Genomic DNA, 21,421 nt, shown 5'->3' with positions numbered 1-21,421 from the left:
GACACCTCATTTATAACTACACATTGACGTTTATCCTTTAACCAGGCCTCTATCCAGTTTGATACTGCTCCTGCAATACATAGAGGTCAAACTTTTGTCATTAACCTCTTGTGAGGCACCTTATCAAAGGCTTTCTGGAAGTCCAGATAAAATATGTCTATCGCTTTATTTCTATTGTATTCTTGAAGCATACCTTGGAAGAAATCTATCAGACTAGTCAAGCATGATCGGTGACCATGCTGAGATTCTAACAGCAAGTTGTTTCCTTCCAGAAACTCAGCTATTCTATCTACAATACCTTCCAATATCTTTCCTATGATGGATGTCAGTAGTTCCCCAAATTTGTACGATACCCTTTCTTAAAGGTAGGGGTCACGCTTTGCCTCCTGCCAGTCTCTAGGAACTTCTCCCATCTGCAATGACTTGTTGAAGATCTCAACAAGGTGGGAAGACACCTTTTCTTGAACCTCTCAGAGTAGCTTGGGCAAGAATCCATCTGGACCAGGAGACTTGTTAACACAAAGCTTTTCTAGTCTATGTAACATTTCATTAATTGTATAATGGATATCCTTGATAGTGGCTCCCTTATGAACCAAGACCAGTTCACGAATTGCACCATCTACTTCCTCAGTGAATACTGAAGCGAAGTGGGCATTGAGCATAGCAGCCAATTAGAGGTCTGTATTCCAAAGCATTCCATCACCATCTCGCAATGGATCAATTTTGTTTTTTACAGGCTTTCTATTATTGACGTAGCTAAAGAACTCTTTTGGGTTAGCCTTGCAAGATGCAGCTATCCTTTGCTCCTCATCATGTTTTGCTGCCTCTACCAGCCTCTTTACTCGCCTGCGCAAGCGAGTATATTCTTGATGAGCAAAACTACTATGGTTTACCTTGTAATGGTGATAAGAGGCTTTCCTTTAACTTATTGCAATTCCTATCTCTGGTGTGAACCATTTTGGTTGCCGGCATGCATCTCTGACTACTTTATTTGGCACAAACTGAGACTGCTGTACCATAAACCGATCTCGGAATAAGTCCCATGACTCCTGAATGTTAGAGCATACTTCAATCTGCATGGCACCAATACCCTCCCTCAAACCAGCGAGATCTGTTCTCCTGAGGTCAGGGATGATGCACCTATTGGTCTTTTCTTTAAGCTCAGGCATGTGGAACTTAAATCTAACAATGTAGTGGTCACTTCCTTCTAAGGCTTCATCCACGAAAATGTCATGTACAAGGCTGTCCTCAGTTGTGAACACTAGATCTCTTGTTGGCTCTAGTACCCACTGTGTAAGAAAGGCTTCATCAGCAGAATGGAGAAGCCTCCTGCTTTCAACGTCACCTGTTCTATCTTCCCAGTTGATGTGACAGTTGAAATCTCCAAGGATAATTGCTGTTTTTTCCGATCATATGTGAAATTTCTAAATGCATTTCAACATCCTCTTCAAGGCATTGGTGTGGTGATCTGTATACCAGAATAAATCTATAGGTTTCATCTCCTAACTGAAGGTCCGTGCAAAGTGGCTCTTTCCCTATGTCAAAAGTACATTCAGTGGGATCCAAGTTTTCCAGGATGTATATGGCTACCCCTCCCCCTCGTAATCATTTCTATCTTTGTGAAATAACCCGTAACCAGGTATTTCAAATTCTCCAAAGTAATCACGGCCACTTGCATGGATCCATGATTCTGTTATTGCTACTACGTCAAGCCTTTCTGTCGCTAACAGAGCTTTGAACTCCAGCATCTTGTTTCTAATGGACCTTGCATTAAACAGTATGACAATGAGGGAGTCTCATCTATCCAACCACTTCCTCTGCCTTACTCATTTCCTGACTAACTTGAGACACACACTACATGCAAATCTTCTGTGTCAGAGTTGGTGGAGAGAGAGAGAGAGAGAGAGAGAGAGAGAGAGAGAGAGAGAGAGAGAGAGAGAGAGAGAGAGAGAGAGAGAGAGAGAGAGAGAGAGAGAGAGAGAGAGAGAGAGAGACCAATAACACAAAACCAGGAGACACATGAACACCCTCAGTAAAATCATGAACACCTCAAAGAAGCCATAGATTAGTACTGGATCCAGACCGCATGAACCATAGGGTGAAAGCATCATGTACTAACAAGAGGACAAGACAAATTATAACATGATACTGTTTAGCATTTTCAACCATTCTGACTGAACAGGATATTACTCCAAGCAAACCCAAAATGTAGATGTTTTGAGGTATTGTTTGCATGCAAAAACAAGATTTTCATGTGGGTGGCACTTGGCCTTGTCACATTACTCACATAAAGAGGATGAAGGGAGGGATCAGTTTATGTGGTGGGGAAAGGAGACAGAGAAAAAGCTTGTGTGACTTTGTATGACAGGTGCAGTAACTGTATAACTGACTAGTAATGAGTTATTGTTATCATTACCATAAATATTCCTTACAGAGCAAATCCTCACTGTTCTCTCTATGAAAGTTGCACATTCAGGAATCCCACATCTGCCTTATTACCTAAAGCATAGTAGGAAAAGTGGATTTGAGTGTCATTTTTTATGTTGATGGGAGACCTGTCCTGCCCTACCATTACACTTATTTTATTATCTATAGTGCAGGTCAAGGCACCTTGCCACAACAATGACATCCTGTGGCTTCCATGATCATACACAACAACCCATTTACATGAAAGTTTTCTTCTAGTGTAAAACAGTATATGAAGAGAAAGGTAATGATAAACATCACTATAATTTCTTCCCTCTTCAAAGACTGGCATGTGACCCAGATATAACATTATACTGACCCAATGGCAATCACTTTTTTTCTGTAATATTTATTTATTTCATAAATAGCAATTTTGTACTTTCTTATAATTCCAATAGGGTACCCTTATCATCAGCATAGAAAGTCTGGTTCCATGTTCATACAGGTAAGCCTTAGTCACACTATGGTAACTCACCTAGCCTCAAGAACAAACGTACCAATCTATTACTTTGTTATTCTCCCTCAAGGTTATATCAGTGACTCTGCTGTGATGTTTGTTCATAAGAACCAGCTGTTACTTACTCTGCTGTTAAAACACCTCAGAGCCACATTCCGTATCTTTTTTGGTTTACCTAATGGTACCTCACACCTGCCTTTACACTATCATCTATTCTTTCCATATAGCCAAACTAACAGTTTTCCTATTTTCACTGCTAAACTGATAATTTCTGTCCCAAGATTGCTTCTCAATTTCTCACATATCTGCTGTTCATTCACATCCATCTCACAATGTTAATTTTTTTTTTTTTTAAATGTCAAAACAATGTAGATATCGTCCAACTGGTTCATAATGTATGGTTGTATAATACACTCTATAAGGGTGCTAGTTCCTCTGATTCCATCTCATCACCGATAAACACAACCACACGACCAACTTGTATATTTACATGGCCCGCTGTGAATTATGAATACAAAGACTTTTGTACCATACTTATCTTCCCTTGGAAGTTCTAAGACCTTAGCGTAGACACACAGAAATAGGTAAATAAAATGATGCATACAAAAGAAGCAAATAGTCTGAGCAACTGAAATATACATATAGATGGAAAAGTAGAAAGCCCAAATTTATATTTTTCTTTTTTTAACCCTCACATGCAGAATACTATACAGTGACCAAGCTCTTAATCAAGCTGGATTTCTTTGCACACTGCAGCTCCAACCTAGTATTCAAGTTATGGTATATAGTGTAAAACCTACAACAAATAGCAAATGCCTCAAGACTCATAATTATTCTACTCACCGGAGGAAAGGAGTTTGTTGATGCAGGTGCTGGGACGGTGGGCTGAGCAGTAGAACCCAGCACAGTGGTAGTGGTTGGTGGGGTGCTTACTCTCAAGGGTAGTGGCAGTTGAGATGACCCCATGGTAGTAGCCGTTGGTGGGGAAGAGAGCGAGTTGGACAGGGCTGGCGAACTAGCGCTGGTGACACCCCCAACTGTAACAGCATTCATAACAGGAGGTGCCGTGACCACTGGCACTGTGGATGGGGCAGTCACAGAAGGGGCAGAAGGGACTGAGGGAGGTCTAGGAGGCTTTGTTCCTGGCACTGCTGGTGTCCGACCTTTACGGCCCTTGCCACCTTTGCTAGTACCATCCTCTACTTCAATTTCATCCTTGGGCATCGCTGCCACTTTTCTTAAAAATATCTTTTCTAGACCCTGTGCCATAAACACTACGTCCTCACCAGGCTTATTATACACATAGCAATTAGTAAACATAGTGTTGAAGTCTTGTATACACTCTTTGGCACTCCAATAATATTTATTTTCAAGGCGTTTCTTAATAGTGCCCAGGTCCATAGGGTGCTTTATTATTTTGTGGTAGTCAGGTAAATTGAGCTTCATGGCATCCACTGGCTGGTGAAACGGCCAAGCAAACTGGTGTTTCCAAACAGTCTTCATCACTTGCTTCTGGATGTACTGAAGCTGATTTGTAACACGTCCAGGTCTATGAGATGGAGGGGTGAAGGGAGGCTGTACAATGTCATTAATGGGATCTATGATAGGTTCCTCTCTTGGTGGGGGCTCAACTGTCCCTCCCACCTTAGGGGGAGAGTCCACCTGCATGCCCCCTCCGTTTGTCTCCTCCATGGTTATGTCTCTGTACAGATGAGAAAAAAAAGTATTAAAGAAAAGAAGTGGTAATAATTTCAACATAATTGTTGTAATTTTTAAGATAACATGCTTGAAAGAATTAAGGATAAAAAATCAGGTAGATCATTTATGTTTTGAAGAATATTCATTAAAGAATATTGTACCTACATCAACATGCCAGTGAAATTTAAGGACAGTATCAAAGGGGAATTATGATGGATTGAGATAAAACTCCTAGGAATGACCACTTATAAAACTAATAAAGGGTTTAGGAATCTTAACACTAAAAATACACACAATAAGGACGGAACCCAAAACACAAATAACCACTAAACCTGGCACCCTTAAATCTGTAAAGAGAGAGAGAGAGAGAGAGAGAGAGAGAGAGAGAGAGAGAGAGAGAGAGAGAGAGAGAGAGAGAGAGAGAGAGAGAGAGAGAGAGAGAGAGAGAGAGAGAGAGAGAGAGAGAGAGTTTGGGATATTTTAGTTCCAGATAATCATTTTGCAAACAATATCAAGTACAATGTATTTTTATATCCCCATTCTACATAGGCACCTTACTGGTTTCTCAAATAATCACTAGCTGCAAAACTCTAGCTCTTAAAACACAAAGAAAACATATATAGACATTTTATACAGAACCAGGAAACTGTAGTGTTTGTCCAGTTTTTTCCCTGGCAAATCCAGTAGTATAGACCAATTCTTCAGCAAGGTAATATGGTTAATTTTCATGCAACAGGCAGTGTGTGCAGAAGCAGGATGCAACAGGTTGGCAGCTTCACTTCCTCACATTTATTTCAGTTAAACAATGTATTCATATAGCCATTAAATACAAAACCGTTCCACCTAGTTTCATCATACAGTTTTCAGGATCCCAAATTCTCTGATTTCTTCACAGTGCAAAAGCAGACTGGAAATAACAAAGGAGAAACAAGGTCATCCGAGGTTATATGCTTCATCATGTCATCTGTCACTAAAGCTACCAACATACAACCTTTGGCTATGTATAGGTGATGAGGTATACTTTTCCTATAACACAGGCAATTTTCATATATAAATACAACTTTTTAAAATCATTTAGCATATTTTGCATCCAGTTTGAATTTATTATTGTTACACTATAGACTGTTCAACAGGAGCTTGCACTTGTGGCCAGCAAATTTGTTAAGGGAAACTGATAGACTGTTTAATAAGATGACCATTTTAGATAGTTTTCAAGCATTACTGCCCCCATTGGTCCTGATGCAATTACATACATGAAATATGGTCAAATATTGTTATGTTTATAGTGATATCCTAATTTAAAGAAAAGGTTAGCAATTAGCAAAAGCTTGTGCTCGCTGCCAGTTGCTTAATTTACATGACCAATAATTTGTAGGTACATCATTTTGCTAAACTGCATGTAAAAACTTCTGCTGAACACACTAATTTATAGCATACATAAAAAGGCAGTCACTGGGGAGACACATGATTCTAATCCTTCTGCTGTTGAATGTACATAATAAATAAATAAAATAAATAAATAAGTAAATAAATAAATAAATAAATAAATAAATAAATAAATAAATATATATATATATATATATATATATATATATATATATATATATATATATATATATATATATATATATATATAAACAAACATTTGTTTAGAGTAAGTTCGCTATTTCCTATTTACATTTGTGTCCCTACCATTTAATTTAAAACAGAATGCTCATTACCACATTGACCAGTGCAGTACGTTCTTTGAGTTTAACTTCTTCATACCAGTGGATGATAACAGCATGATGTGAACACTGACATGTACATCAAATCAGACCTCCTTTTATGTATTTTATATATATATATATATATATATATATATATATATATATATATATATATATATATATATATATATATATATATATATATATATATATATTTTTTTTTTTTTTTTTTTTTTTTTTTTTCTTCACATCAGTGGACTTTAATGAGGCCATTCTAGTACTTTAATGTCAAGCAACACAACCACATGATCATCCTTCATTCTGTTACCTAAGTACCATGCAGTCTGTTAATGAGGGCAAAATCCAGCACAATTCAACTTCTCTGTACACCTGATATCTTCTATATTGTGTTTAGTAAGGATTAAACTCCTCCAGTAAAGGCTAAGATATGAAGGAATGTGATTGTGAATGTTAAAGGTGAGGCTGAGGATGTATGGATGTCTTGTTTTGGCTACCAATTTACAAGGGATGTCAACCTGATTCAAAGATGGACTGGACTGTGTCACATAACACACCTACTCATCTATATATGATGAATGCCAGCAAGGTGTTAATTTAACCATGATATTTATACAATGAAGTTAATGCAAACTTTACATAAATCCAGTTGGAATAAATCTAAAGAATTGAAACTACAGAATCATAATTTCAGTAGGTCGTAATGATAAATTTCACAGAAAATTGAACACGAGAAAATCAGGATTTTGCTTAAATCAAAGATCTGAGTAAGAGTTTGTTTCCCTCAACATGGTAAACACAACTTTGGCAAGCCTCAAGTTTTTGTTTTCATATGATCTTTTATCCAATTTAGTTTATAACTGAAGTACATTTGTTGCTTACTGCATCTTCACCCCTAAACCATCTCATACACTAATGCTACTATACAGAACACTGAATTTCTTTACATATTATAATTCTTATGCAATAGGTGGCTTCAGTGGCTTTACATTCTGTAATGTTTAAGCAGCAGGTAGTGTTTAACAGCAAAGATAGCTGTAGATCTCTCCTTAAAAAAAAAAAGGAGTGCCAAAACAAAACACCACATCTAGCCTAACTGAAGGAATGAAAATATAGGGACCATCTCCAATTCCCTTAATTTCTTTTATATGAACTGAACAACAGACATGGTACATTGTGACTATGTAGTTCCAACCTAGCATATTGCCATTCTTCCCATTTATTAACTTGAGAGAGAGAGAGAGAGAGAGAGAGAGAGAGAGAGAGAGAGAGAGAGAGAGAGAGAGAGAGAGAGAGAGAGAGAGAGAGAGAGAGAGAGAGAGAGAGAGAGAGAGAGAGAGAGAGAGAGGCATAATGAAACTCATATCATTGAAGAATGGCCACTAATCCACTAAGATCTCCAACTCAAAATAAAATTCAAGAGGCAAACCACATTAGGCATGCTCATTTGTTATTTTGTTCCTACACATCTTAAGAGCATAGCATTGCTAAATGTGCATGTCTAGTGATTTTCCATCTCTAAATTCATAAAATGGAAGTTCTATCACAGTGCTCCATGACAAAACAAGTCTCACTCTACCAAAAAAGACCCTAACATCCAGCTGACATATATACATTATAAATTATCCTATGCTGATACTAATTATACGGCCATACGGTGTCAATATATCAATGCTGTGCTAGAAGCACAAAGACTTTTATCTTTTGGTTGGGGGAGGGAAGAGGGAAAAAATAAAATAAAATGAAACAAATATACATACATAAACAAATAAATGAAAAGAAATAAATAGCTTGATAATTGTGAAAACAAATGGAGCTTACCTCAAATCCTGTACACTATTTCTATGAAGGGAAAAAAAAAAAAAAAAAAAAAAAAAAAAAAAGAAGAAGAAGAAGAAGAAGAAGAAGAAGAAGAAGAGGAAAAAAATCTGCCTTCTCTCTCTATCCCCAAAGGCAGATACAGGCCACATCCACCCACCAGCCAACCAGAGCAGGTTGCAAGAGGCAGATGGAGCAGCAGCACGCTGCACAGTTGACTGAATTGTATCCCCACCTTCAACAAGGATTGGTATTTTATCTAGTGATTGGGTTCTACTGAACCAACAAGACAATGATAAAAATCAGTTTTCATATTACTTGCCATAAATAAGCATACTTATCATTTTTTTTTTTTTTTTTTTTCATCTTTAAAAAAGCCTCCAGGTACTATGAAAGCCAAGATGTGGCTACATCATGAGTAAACGATCACAATATCCTGTTTTAAATATTTTTGTATATATTTTTCATGTTCATAAAGATACTTAAGGTTTTCAATTATTTTTTCTATATGGTAAACTAGCTTACACGATTTTCTTTAGTCATTTAAACTTAACAGGAAGAATAAATTGGGGTTTCAAATTCATGTATTTTTAAACTGATAAGCTTTCTTTATATCATGAGTTATGGTTATCCTTAGGATATTGATAATTTCCTGAATGTTAGAGCTCTTTTATTAAGTTGAGTTTTCAAGTCATTATATTCACTTTGATCTGGTGGATACAGGCTTTCATTAAAGGAAAAGGTTCCATGGATATACCTGTTTTCCTACAAATATGCCTTTCACCAAAAAGCATTTCAAGAACTTTATTACCTCATGTATTATGAAGAAACAAAATAAATAAAATATGAAAATAAAAAAAATAAACCATTATCATTATCCCACAATTACAGTACTTCAAATTGTGCCACTGCAATACCTCTTGTACAATTTAAGGTCATTTTAAAGAAACTGCTGCTACAACACATTTAGCTACAAAATCAAACGTCATGAAAACCAAACAGAAAAGCTGTATAAAAAATAAAAATGAATTAATTAATTAAAAAAAAAATCTGATCCTCCAGCTGAAGAATGTTTATACAAATTATGGATGTTCTCTAAAAAAAGCATATGATCCATCTCAAGAGAATTTCATAAACCTACAAGAGTGAGGAATGAGATAAAGAACCAAATCACATAATCTTCAAGTTGGGTGGCTGAGAGAGAGAGAGAGAGAGAGAGAGAGAGAGAGAGAGAGAGAGAGAGAGAGAGAGAGAGAGAGAGAGAGAGAGAGAGAGAGAGAGAGAGAGAGAGAGAGAGAGAGAGAGGATGGGCTGGATACCAAGAAAAATTTGTGCCTATGCCAAAGAAATAACAATAGTAATAAATATGGGCTTACTAGAGGATAAATGAAGGCCATATGAATAAAAATTATATTGATAAGCAGGGAGAGCACCCACTATCAAATTCATGCAGCAAAGCACACAAATCTGAGCACGAGGAGCATTTACACTGGAGAAAAATTATTATTAAGCTTACAAAGTGGACAGAATGAGCATGATAATGATTAAAACCACTAACTTGTTGAGAATTCTTAACTAAATGTGTGCAGGAACTCATAATTTCTTGGGAACACAATCCATAAAAGTAAGTAGGCTATGTCTCTTTGTGTATGTCATTAAAGATTTTGCTTTAAAAATATTAAATTAGGGAATAAAAGCAACACAATTCATAACACTATGATGAATCTATGCATAAAAAAATAATTTTCATTTCGACCAACATAGGCTGAACTACAAATGTGTGGTTTAAAAGGTAACATGCATGTGTCCACAAACTCTGGTAGCACCCTTCTTGCTCAGAAATTACATGTCTTCTTTGAGCAGCAGTCTCTATTACTTGTCCAATGCAATTTCAGCAGCACTGGAACATATTGGTTAGTTGTGGCTTCCAAAGTGTGTATGTTAGATCTTCAACAAGAATTGAGAAAATATAAGCAAAATAGATAAAAACTGTTTTATTCACAGATCTTAAAGATATGACATGATAGGCAACATGATTAAATGTAAACAGGAATGAACTGATAATGATAATAATATTTCTGCTAAGAATTTCATGTCTTAATTAATTAATTGGTCATTACCAAATTTTTCCACTTCCATTTCATCACAGATGTGCCAGATGTAAAAATTATTCCATTACTTTGGAATACTACATGGCAATCCTCTCTTCCTTTCAACATTCATCATTCACTAGTAATGAATCTACAGGTATACACAATGCCTCCAACTACTGGTGATTAAGGCATGCTATTCAAGTCAATGAGATCAAGTTCGATGCCTGAGCTACAAAGGAATGCTTTCGGCCAGAATCTGCAGACTGAAATTTAATTCCACAAACATTACAAGTAAAAAGCTATAAATTCAGACAAAACTTGATCATCCTGTGTCATGTCCATAGATAGGGTATTTGAAAGATGAGCCATTCAAAAATTCTAGAACTACAACTGCATGCTATTTCCATTGCTTTTAAAGTGTACTTCCAAAGGCATTATAACATCTATAATTTAGCCAATATTTGTGACATGACACCATAACAATGAGAGTGAAACATGGTCAAAGATTCATCTTTCATTACACATCAATAGTTATCTACACAGTTTTATAAGTGTTGGTGAAGGAGATTAGTAAAAAGAACTTTGCTTGATATCAAGTTTGTAAATAGGTTTAAAAGATTACCAAGAAAATTATAAACTCAGTTTAACACCATCTGTATCAAAGGTAACAGTACTATTACAGTAGTGATAACTTGCAAGGATATGTAAAAATTAAACTGACCAGATCTCAAGTAAATGAACACTGTAATAGTTAAGTACCAAAAGCAATGCTGATTACTGAAAACATTAATGGAAGACATGAATGTGTAGACACTTTTTGTTCCATTTTAGGCATGCAATGAAGTAATGCTCAAAGAAATTTATAAGATAAACAGTTGGGTCATTATGAAGCATGATGGCATGAAATAAAATAATTATCATGGAAAAGTAAGATAACACGCAATTCTTACATACCAGCATATGGTGGATGCTGTGGCTCTAAAAAGACAGCCTTCTATAAAATATAAGGATTATTGAAATACGTACTTGAGATGGAGAGTGGAGAGGAAGGACTAGAATGTAGTACAAAGATGAATAAACAAAAGCAGCTGGAGACTCTTCTGTCATGGAGAAGTGCCAAGAATGGGTCTTAAGAGAGTATAGATAGGTAAAGTATAATTTGAATACAAGAAACTTTACTAATAAATGGTACAATACTACAGTTTCAAAGTATTTACCATCATGCACCACATTTCAATTACTAATTACTGGTAACATCATATGATTATTGAAGTTCAAATGTATCAATAATCCGTATATATATATATATATATATATATATATATATATATATATATATATATATATATATTACAAAAATATTGTTACAAAAAGTCAACATTTACAAACAAAACCTCAAATCTACCATAACAAAATGGGTAATATTCTCATAAGAGAAAATAAGTTATCAACTTAATACATCAATAAATAACCAAACCATTAATATTACAAAGACAGAATGAAATACAATTAAGAGCATGAAAGATCCGACTAGTAGCAAAATAAAACAAATGTCCAACATTACAAGACCTTTCAGACGAGGAAGTTTTACTGTTAAGCTACAAAAATATTAACAATCTTACAATTCCTGTATTTCACACTGCCATCAAGATATTGTAACCCTGCTTCTGCATTTTGCCTTGAGTGCATGACTTCTGACAAAATTGGAAAGACAAATATGTACCAGTCTAATTTTGAATAACTCCAATACAGCAGTTGAAGCCAGAAGAACAAAGAATGTGCAAAATTTTGGTAACCCTGACACCACCAGCAACTTTTGCAATAATTAATGCATTAAGGCTATTTAACTATCACTTACACCCAGCACATGCATCATCAAATCCACACAAGGACTGCACAAACAGTTAACTTTTATCATGGAAAACAAGAAAGAATTGCCACATTAGCCAATAAAAATTACATGATGGGTCTCAAAGACATGGAACAGTTTAGTTGGTCTTATCAAAAGTACAAGTTTACTGGAAAAATATAAGAGATAAAATTTTCAAGCTGCTAGAAAGAGGCAAGGCAAATAGTCCATGGTGCTGTGTGACAAGTGGTCAGGTGCATGCAACTCCTTGAGTAAAATTATTCCCAATTAGAGACGTCGCAGTGAGGCTGGTAGATACCTATCAGCGCCAGCATTTTTAATTGTCTCCGATTTCCTGGGGCAAAGGGGTGTCTTAGCTAAATTTGAAATCGATGTGCAGGAAAAGTACAGCATGAATTGCTGCACAAGTGTATCTAAAATTAAAAACATAACCCTTAATATTAATATTCATACTTACTGGTGTATGATAAGGCTTTGTTAATTGAATTATAAGATAAAACTAAAAATAGGTAATGATTTTTTTTTTTAAGTATGAACAGTAAAAATAAAAGGATGTTGATTTCGGCTTGTGCATTTTATCTGGGAATGTTGAAAAATATCAGATATCACTGACACGTCCTGTATATGAAAGTAATCAGTGAAATAAAAAAAAGAACAGCACCGCTGGCGGACGTACGACGTACTTATGTTGATCATGATTCTTCAGTTAAAGAAAGCGCCGCGCGCCGTTAGGAAGGAGTGTAAAGTGTAAACAATAGCCTCTCAGTTCTGCCGATACAAAGGCCTTTACTTTGCTTTACTATATCCAGAATAGGGTATAGCTCGTTCTTTCAGGAATTTTCTTAATTCCGCTGTAGTCCATGATTGTGGCGGTGATGTATCCATTGTGCAGGGTAGTCGAGTAAGCGTGGTCCTGTGTTTTGGTTTGCTCGCTGCCCAAGTACCCGAGGATAGTGATCGTACCGCAAAAATAAAGTCTCTGATACAAAATTATATTTTCTTTACATTAAATGGATTTGCCTGTTGTTTAGTACATGAAAATGCAAGTATATATTAGTATACTTCCATTGAGGTCAGTAGAAAATTACAGATTGCCTGCCTTGATACACTTATAGGCTCTTTTAAGAATATCATCTGAAATTATGAATAGAGGCTCAAACAATGTCATGTGCTGTCAGTTATCACGAAATTAATTGACTTAAAATTCTGACGCATTACTGTGCAACGATACACCTTTGTAAGCTTGTAAAACCTTGCCCCAAAAAGTATTTATTTTCCGGCGAGAATTAAAAATTCTGGCGCTATCTGGTATCAAAACGCTCACTGCGACGTCTCTAATTGACTCTTGCCACTAACTTGGACCCCCATAGAGTTTAGATTTAGTTAGATTAATGATTTCCACAAAAATTAGAAGTTGCTATTTCATTGAAAACATCAAAATTTATTACAAAGAATACCTATCTCTAAATTACAGAGGATATTAATGATACGAATCTTCACCCTTTTAACTCTGTATCTTAAGCATGCAATCACGTCACACAAAATTTAGTAGTAACACATCAAATGACAGCGCTCCATGATTATGCAGTCAATGGATGACATCAGGATCAACTAATCTGTGCAAGTACTAAAAAACAGTCTTAACACTTAATTTTCTGAAATTATTTAAAATCCTCCCAAGCCCTTAGAAAGAAGCATATTTCTCACTGTTACCCAATATTTCAAATGTATTAATCGCAGTGAGTTCTCTAATCAGGCATGACAAGGAAGCATAAAAAAAATTACACTTGCCATTTAAACAGTACAGCAAGCATGATTTGTAACAGGTAAGCAAGTCACATTGTGTACACTAATAATATTGCTGATCAGGAAGGGCAGATATCCTTATGAATTGTCAAGGTATCTTTACAAATTCCTACACCAATCAAAGCCGGCCAACTGCATGCAGCTTCACTCGGTTCTCAGCTTATTTGGCCAACTATACTGATATATATATATATATATATATATATATATATATATATATATATATATATATATATATATATATACGAGTATATATATATATGAATGTACGAATAAACAAATTCAACTTTAATCAAATTTAAATTTAAACTGACCAAGCCAATCCAAAATTAACTGAAATCAGCTAAACAGGTGCCAATATTAATTAAGTGAAAAACTTAAACACTTGTCACTTCACCAGATTAAATTCCCCGAGTGAGTTTACCCTACAGCCTCACTTAGGAGCTAACAGAGCAAATCCATGATGTTGCTACATTGCAAAGGGGTTATTTTAAATTTCCATGGCATTAATTCTTACTGAAGGCCACCACAATGCTTCTCATGATAGGAAGAAGCATGTGAAGGCATTATATTGGAAGCTGGATAGGCCAGTAGGCTTGTGGGGTGTGGAGACCCTTAACCCCTAAAGGACCGCGCGGGGTAAGTATATCAGTCCCGCTAGGGCGGGGGATATGGGGAAAAACGTGCAAAATAGCTTATCTTTGCATGCTCAGTACGCCTAACCTACAATAAACGAGTGAAAGAAAACAATACTTACCCCACAATCAACTCCTCCTCTTTTGAATGGTACCAACCAGAAGTTTCTAGGTGCCATGGTTACGGAGATATGACGAGTTGATTGAGGTGGTGTTGCGGTGAAAGTGAGGGGGCGCGTCCGATCAGTGATGGTGGCTCTGGCTTAGTAACGCAGAAAACGGGATCTATGACACCATATACTGCGGTATTTCACTCGCCCCGCTCGCAAGAGTGCCTGGTGGTGTGGCTAGCTGACCATATCAGACTGGTTATGCCCTGCAGTGGAGTGTGGGAGTATTTACACTATAAAATACAGTATTTACAGCACATTTTTTTTCTTATTTTAGTTTTTTTCTTGTTTTCATGTTTTTTTCTTGGATTTTCTGTTTTATACTTTTTCTTTATTTTTCTTTTACACTTATTACTACTGTGTCTCTGTCACATTACTTACACTATAGTTATTTATACTATTTACAGACATTCACGCACTGTACTGTTTTTCTTACTGTTTTTCTTATTTTTCATTTAGTACTATAGCGTCTATTTCACTTATTAGTTTACATGTAGGTATTTATAGTCACAATATTTACAGTGTCCCAACACTCTCCTGCTAGTAGTTCTCAAGAGAATGGAACTCAGCAAAGCAGTTTACAGGGCACAAGGCGACATTACAGGCAGCACACCTGTACTTTGTCTCGGTACGTTTCTTGTCCCTGCGGGATGTGTACATGCATACCTGACACTTATTGAATCCTGCCCTGCCTGAAGGTCTGAGAGGGTTCAGGACCAGCTTGTGTGCAGCCATGTACTCAGCTGCTGCCATCCTGTCATTGACGTCCCTCACCGCTCCTATCCTAGGCAGAATGGTGCCAAACTTCTCAAACAGCTGACTTATAATTTGCCTCTCGAGCAGACGCAGTGAGAGGCTGGTGTTCTGAGTCAGCTGCTGGTGAAGGATGTGGCAGTTCAGAACCACAAGGTCAAGAATGTGCAGGAATCCCTTACGGTACCATTTGCGAGTTTTTCTCAGGCAGTCGATATCGCTTACCATCATGTCGCTCTTGTCAACGAGGCGCATGTTGATGTTATAGTCGATCACCGCGTCAGGTTTCTTCACTGGCTCCTGTGTGTGGTGATCGACTTTACCTGAGTCCTGCAGGTCACCTGTGTGCACCGTTGTCAGGATGTTGACTGGTCTCTTATCGACCCACTGCAGGGCCAACATGGGTCCACCCTCCTTCTTTTTCACTGTTCCCCGCTCTTGTGTGTCAGGGAATGCTGGCCAGTGCTTTCGAAATTTCCTGACGGTACCACAGGTGCCTGTTTCTTCCTGCAGGAGATACTGAGTCAATGCTGGTGATGTGTAATAGTTGTCCGTGTACAAGATGTGGTTTTGTTTGAAGTGTTTATCCATCAGGGTCTTCACTACTGCTCCTGAAAATCCGTGTGGGTCCCCAGAGCGAATATCCACATCTGTACCGGTGTAGATTATAAAATCCAGTACGTATCCCGTCTTACAGTCGCAAAGCACAAAGAATTTGAGGCCAAAACGGTGACGTTTAGACGGGATGTACTGGATAAAACTCAGTCTCCCGCGGAAGAGGACGAGCGACTCGTCGATAACCAGTTTCTGATATGGTTTGAAGAACTTGGTAAATCTTTCCTGGACCAGAGACATTATATGACGAAACTTGTAGAGGCGATCATTAGGTACAGGGCCCATGGAGGTGGTGAAGTGCAAATACTTGTATATGAACCTGTACCTGTCTCTCGACATATATTTCCCAAAGATGGGAGTTTGGATAATCACATTTCTGCTCCAGTAGTCCTTCAAATCATGTTTTTTGACATGTGCCATTAGCATTGTGTATGCTAGCCACACATACATTTCGGGGACAGTCACATCAGTCCAGGGGGCCTTGTGTGCATACTCTCGCACTGAGCCCGGCCGTCCCCAGTTGAGCAAATGTTGCCTGTACAGGTTCGTCTCGTTGACTATGAGAGTCATGACTGTCACATCAAAAAATGCCAGGAAAAAATCAAGAATATTTGAAGTGGCAGTACATCCCAGTTCAGGCTGTACACCTGCTGATTGATCTTGAAATGGAAAGTCAGCAGGTGTGTGCTCATCGCATTCCCTCCACGAGATAGCATCAACCACACCCTGTTGTGGTTGATGTTGTTGTGGTGAAGATGGTGAGGATGGTGAGTCATCAGAGCTGTGGAGAGGCGAAGGATCGCGGCGTGTTTGTCGAGGCGCGGTAAAGTGACCCCTATCACCCCCCCGTCTCTGACCTCTGGTGCGTCGCACTCTCCCACCACGCCGTTGTCTCCCTCCCCTTGTTGGTGGAGGTAGAGGTGTTGCCAAAGGTGTGGGATCGTCGACGTCTTCCTCATCCTCACTGCTATCGCTTGAAGAAAACTCAAGCCTCCTCCTCCTTCTCTTCTTGGCAGAATGCAGGAGGTAGGAAGAGGTAAGCAGAGAGGGACGAGAGATGGTGGAGGCAGAGAGGCGAGGAGTGGTGGTGGCAGGTGTCATGTTATTGGCCGAGTTTACCTTGAATGGGATCACGTTTTCTTAGTGTCCCCGTGTTCCGGTTACCTGCCATTCGGACATTATCCTTATTATTGTTATAAGTAGTGTAAGGCTTATTTACCCATTTTATATCATGTAGTATTACTCTCTTCATAATTTAAGTTCTCTATATCTTTATATGTATAAGGAAGGGAGTATAATTGAGGTGAAATACGTTGAAAACGAGGGGAGCTTGAGTGGGCAACAACACATTCCAAGGAGGGGAAAAATCAGAGCGCCTTAGGTCGTGAGGAAAGGTGGAGGGAAGGCGTCTCTCAGGGAAGGATTTTGGTGTGGATTGGTGATGGAGTGAGTTCGTGGAGGTATTGGTGGTGTAGCGGTATAACCTTGATATCCAGGATCAGGTTAGTGAGTCTTTTGTGGTACCAAGAGCTCTTGTCCGCTGAAATTCGGTTGTTGAGTTGTGCCGGTGACGCTGTTGGGAGGGGTCATAGGTCAAACTGGCAGCCATTTTGTGAGTGGAGGTTGTGGTGTTAACCTTGGAAGTTGGTGTTGTGGTGTACTGGTGATTTTGGGGATGATGTTATGGTGTTATGGGTAATCTTTGGTGATAATGGTAATATTTTGTGAGTTTTGAGGAGGTAAACCTCTTGTGAGGTTTGAGGAGGTGAAATTCGGGAATTGTTGTCTGGGGACGCGGAAATGGCGTCCGGGTAAATTCCTGCGGTTGAGGGGAAACATTTCTGTGACTGGTGGAGGTGTAAACGGGTTCTGGTGACGTGGGAAGTGACGAGAACGTCATGTAGTAACGTGTGCTACCTCATGTTGTTTGTGAATTATTATTAGTATTAATATATGTGCTTGTAACATGGAATAATCGTGTTTTCTACCCCCCCCCCAACAACAATCTGGTATTAGAGGTGATTCCAGGTGTGCTGGGTCAAGGTAAAGGTGGAGTAAGAGATAATTCTGACGATTTCGGATAGGTCGGGTAGGCACTCGAAGCCTTTAAAAATCCAGACCTTTAAAACTTTCCGGGATCAGTGTAACGTCCACTTTCTTGGAGAGATAACCGGTATCGTACGATCGCAGGTAAGTAGGCGATCGTGACACAGGACTCTCCCCCCTTCCCAAGGGAGATAACCCTCGGCCCACTGGAGATAACGATGTCGAGAGTAACCCTCTCTCCTCTCCCAACCCCCCTCTGCTTGTGGAGGGAACTGCGTGAATTCCACCAGGCACTTTTACCTTTTTTACCCTAATTGTACTGGGGCCTGGTGTACTAGGCCCTGCAACAGGTTCAGGTTGGGCTGATTGCTGGGCTGGTTGCTCTGGTTTTGGCGGTGACAGCACTTCATCATCGGTGGTGGCTGTGGTGGTGCTGGTGCCCCTGTCTCCTGCATCATCAGACCCCAGCACATCACTGTCCTCACTCTCAATAATCGTGGAGACAGTGATTTCTAACTCCTGTTCAATGCCACTTATACTTAGAGGCCTCCTAGCTGACGTGGAGGGCCTAGAGTGGATGGATGGAGTGGAAGTAAATACGCGCGGGGGCGAGTGCACCAAATCGGACGAGGCGGAATCACTTCCATGATGACCAGCCATGACGAAGGCTAGCGGGGAACTGACAACCCTTCCCATCCTAGTCTTAATCAGTGTTGCCATACACTTGGCTAGAAAATCGGGCGGAAAAACGCATAATTTGGCGTTATTTACAAAGAGACGTCGATCGACGTCCCCGGTCCTTTGAGCCCAAAACGTCGATCGACGTCCCCGGTTCTTTAGGGGTTAAGGTAGACTGAAGGGAAGGCATGGGAAAACATCAGACCTGCAGATGTGAGGCTTCCCATCATCCCTAATGCTATATCGCCTTCAAATACACAAATAATCGTCCAGCGCACAAAATAAGCATGGAATAACAACCGAACACACTCGTGGCTGCTGGCCCTCCATTCAAACTAGTACACCCATGGAGCTTAGCCTAACCTTGCTGCCGCCATGGCCTCGTCGCTATGCACTGGTTCAAACACTAATACGTTAGTGAGGTCGAAGAAACTAGTCTGCCTAGGATAAAAATTCGTTTTACTGACCTTCCCTATCTTCACACACTCCTAACGGCCACAGTCAAGGGCATTCCCAAATTAACCCTATAACCACTTACAACCCCCTATCCGGTCCTCCCTTGACTTCTCTATCTACTCTGGTTGAATGAGGGAAACCTTAACCTTGCCTAGCCCTGCATAATAGCGGCTACTGATTGCATAACCCTATTAACGGTTTTTGCAAAAATATGCAACCAGTCACCTGGGTCAATAACAACCATTCTAGTGACCCACAGCCTCCCACTGTACAATACATCAACCACACTTGTAATACTCACAGTCTAGTCTGCCCAGGAATCATATTCGCTACGAGAGAAAAGCGAGGAAACAATACAAACGGACTCACAACAAACCCCGAGTCAGTCCAGGACGGCGCGCGACGCGTCCCTCACCTCACACACGACGTTTTCTCGCCACTCAGACAGTTTCCATCACCACTGGTCACGCCAACACAGTCTGGGGCCTTTCTGGCAACACACTGGAACAGGGCACACTCGCATTGCAACGTTAGGAATCACCACAAAACTTCCAAGGCAGTGGCTCTAGCGTCGGCCATAACGGCTTGGGTTTCAAAATGGCAGGTAGAGGACCTCAGAGGCGCCGGGACCCGCGCACTGCAAGGACGCCTCTACACCGCTCTCCCCGGACACTCACCACTCACACACCTCACCTTCAGGAGCTCTATCACCTCTAGAACGAATCTTGGTCATTTTCTTGCGATAAATTCAATGGAGAGCTCTAAAACGCGTTACCCGTTGAGGGCTTTTCCTCCTGTTTTCCTAGAGTTAAGGCCGACTCAACTTTTGACGCAGGGAACCCACGCTCATCTTACTGTGGCTCGTGTGGCGTTATACCTCAACGTAGACGAACTATAATAATGTAATACCCTCTGTTGACGGGAGTCGGTGTGTGCTGATAGCCGTGGTGGGCAGGATGACTACGGCCGTCCATGATTATTACAGATATCGGGCGGTGACGCAGCGCTCACAATGGCACTACACCGCCGCCGCCGCCACACACAGTGTTGCCAGACTGAATTATGCATAATCTGACCAAATCTGACAAAATATCTGTAGAAATCTGTAACCCATAAGGAAAATTTCTGAGGAAAAATATGTTAATAATGAAATTTTATTAGCCCTATGGTAACTCCACATAAACAGAACAAAGGGTTTTTAGTTAATTTTAACTCAAAACAAGCATTTAGGAAGTGTAGCCCATAAAGGCGACGTCACACGGGAGATTTTAGAAATGGAAGCTAAATCTCAAAAACTTGCGATATTTGTGAAAAAATAGTGGTTGCATATCCCGTTTGACGACGTCTTAATACAACTACATGCAATTTTACACATATTACACACCCAGCATAAACCATTTGTAGCGAGAGAAGCACTGTATGAAAAAGAAAACTGCACTCATACACAGGACATAATAAAGCTAATAAGATCACATGACATATCAAGCAGTATATATCAAGCATATATTGGATAATGACATAATGCTAGCAGATAGAAACTAAATTGAGAGAAGCACTGTGTGAAAAAGAAAAACTGCACTCATACACAGGACATAATAAAGCTAATGAGATCACATGACATATCAAGCAGTATATATCAAGCAGTATATATCAAGTATATATGGGATGATGACATAATGCTAGCAGATAGAAAATAAATTGAGAGAAGCACTGTGTGAAAAAGAAAAATTGCACTCATACATAGGACATAATAAAGCTAATGAGATCACATGACATATCAAGCAGTATATATCAAGCAGTATATATCAAGCATATATGGGATAATGACATAATGCTAGCATTATGTCATACCCCTTGGGTCCCTTGGCCCCTTTTCGAGACTCTACGTCCATAGGCTCGGGCCCCCTTTACCTAATCATTATTATATAGGCCCTGGCCCCGTGGCAGTTTGCTACCTCTGCCACCCTATTGTTACGCCTCTGAGCATGCAGAGCTTACTTACTTGCTATAGCTTGTAGTTGTAAGGGTATAGCGACGATGTAGCTCTATAGCTTGTTCTTGTGTGTTTGCTGGGGTCATGTAGGGCAGGCTGTGGGACTGTGGGAGTATGTTTGTACTTTGTTTACATGACGC

General features: G+C 39.2%; 2 protein-coding genes across 11 annotated transcripts in view; both read right to left on the bottom strand.

Moving 5' to 3' along the window:
• Positions 1 to 21,382, bottom strand: part of LOC135102035 (bromodomain-containing protein 3-like) — a 35,041-nt gene extending 13,659 nt beyond the window's left edge. Inside the window, exons 1-2 of the mRNA XM_064006681.1 lie at positions 21,291 to 21,382; positions 3,767 to 4,625 (exon numbers count right to left, since the gene is read on the bottom strand). Of these exons, the coding sequence (XP_063862751.1) occupies positions 3,767 to 4,625; positions 21,291 to 21,367 (936 nt within the window). The 5' untranslated portion in view covers positions 21,368 to 21,382. The remainder of the gene's footprint in view (positions 1 to 3,766; positions 4,626 to 21,290) is intronic.
• Positions 15,065 to 20,355, bottom strand: LOC135102033 (piggyBac transposable element-derived protein 4-like). Of its 10 annotated transcripts, none has more exons than XM_064006671.1 (2): positions 20,198 to 20,355; positions 15,065 to 17,272 (listed from the first exon to the last, which is right to left on the bottom strand). In XM_064006671.1, exon 2 carries the CDS (start codon positions 17,207 to 17,209, stop codon positions 15,281 to 15,283), a length of 1,929 nt encoding a protein of 642 aa, XP_063862741.1. In that variant the 5' UTR covers positions 17,210 to 17,272; positions 20,198 to 20,355; the 3' UTR covers positions 15,065 to 15,280. The 10 variants fall into 10 exon arrangements, with proteins under 10 accessions (XP_063862741.1, XP_063862749.1, XP_063862745.1 ...); XM_064006679.1 differs by having other exon boundaries at positions 15,065 to 17,227; positions 20,198 to 20,346; XM_064006675.1 differs by having other exon boundaries at positions 15,065 to 17,681; positions 20,198 to 20,344.
• Positions 21,383 to 21,421: the final 39 nt, after the last annotated feature.

The sequence above is a fragment of the Scylla paramamosain genome, chromosome 7 (genome assembly GCF_035594125.1).
Source record: "Scylla paramamosain isolate STU-SP2022 chromosome 7, ASM3559412v1, whole genome shotgun sequence".
In the NCBI taxonomy this organism is placed as follows: domain Eukaryota; kingdom Metazoa; phylum Arthropoda; class Malacostraca; order Decapoda; family Portunidae; genus Scylla; species Scylla paramamosain.
Note: the sequence above shows the minus strand (reverse complement) of the source record. Positions and strands in the feature narration are given on the sequence as shown.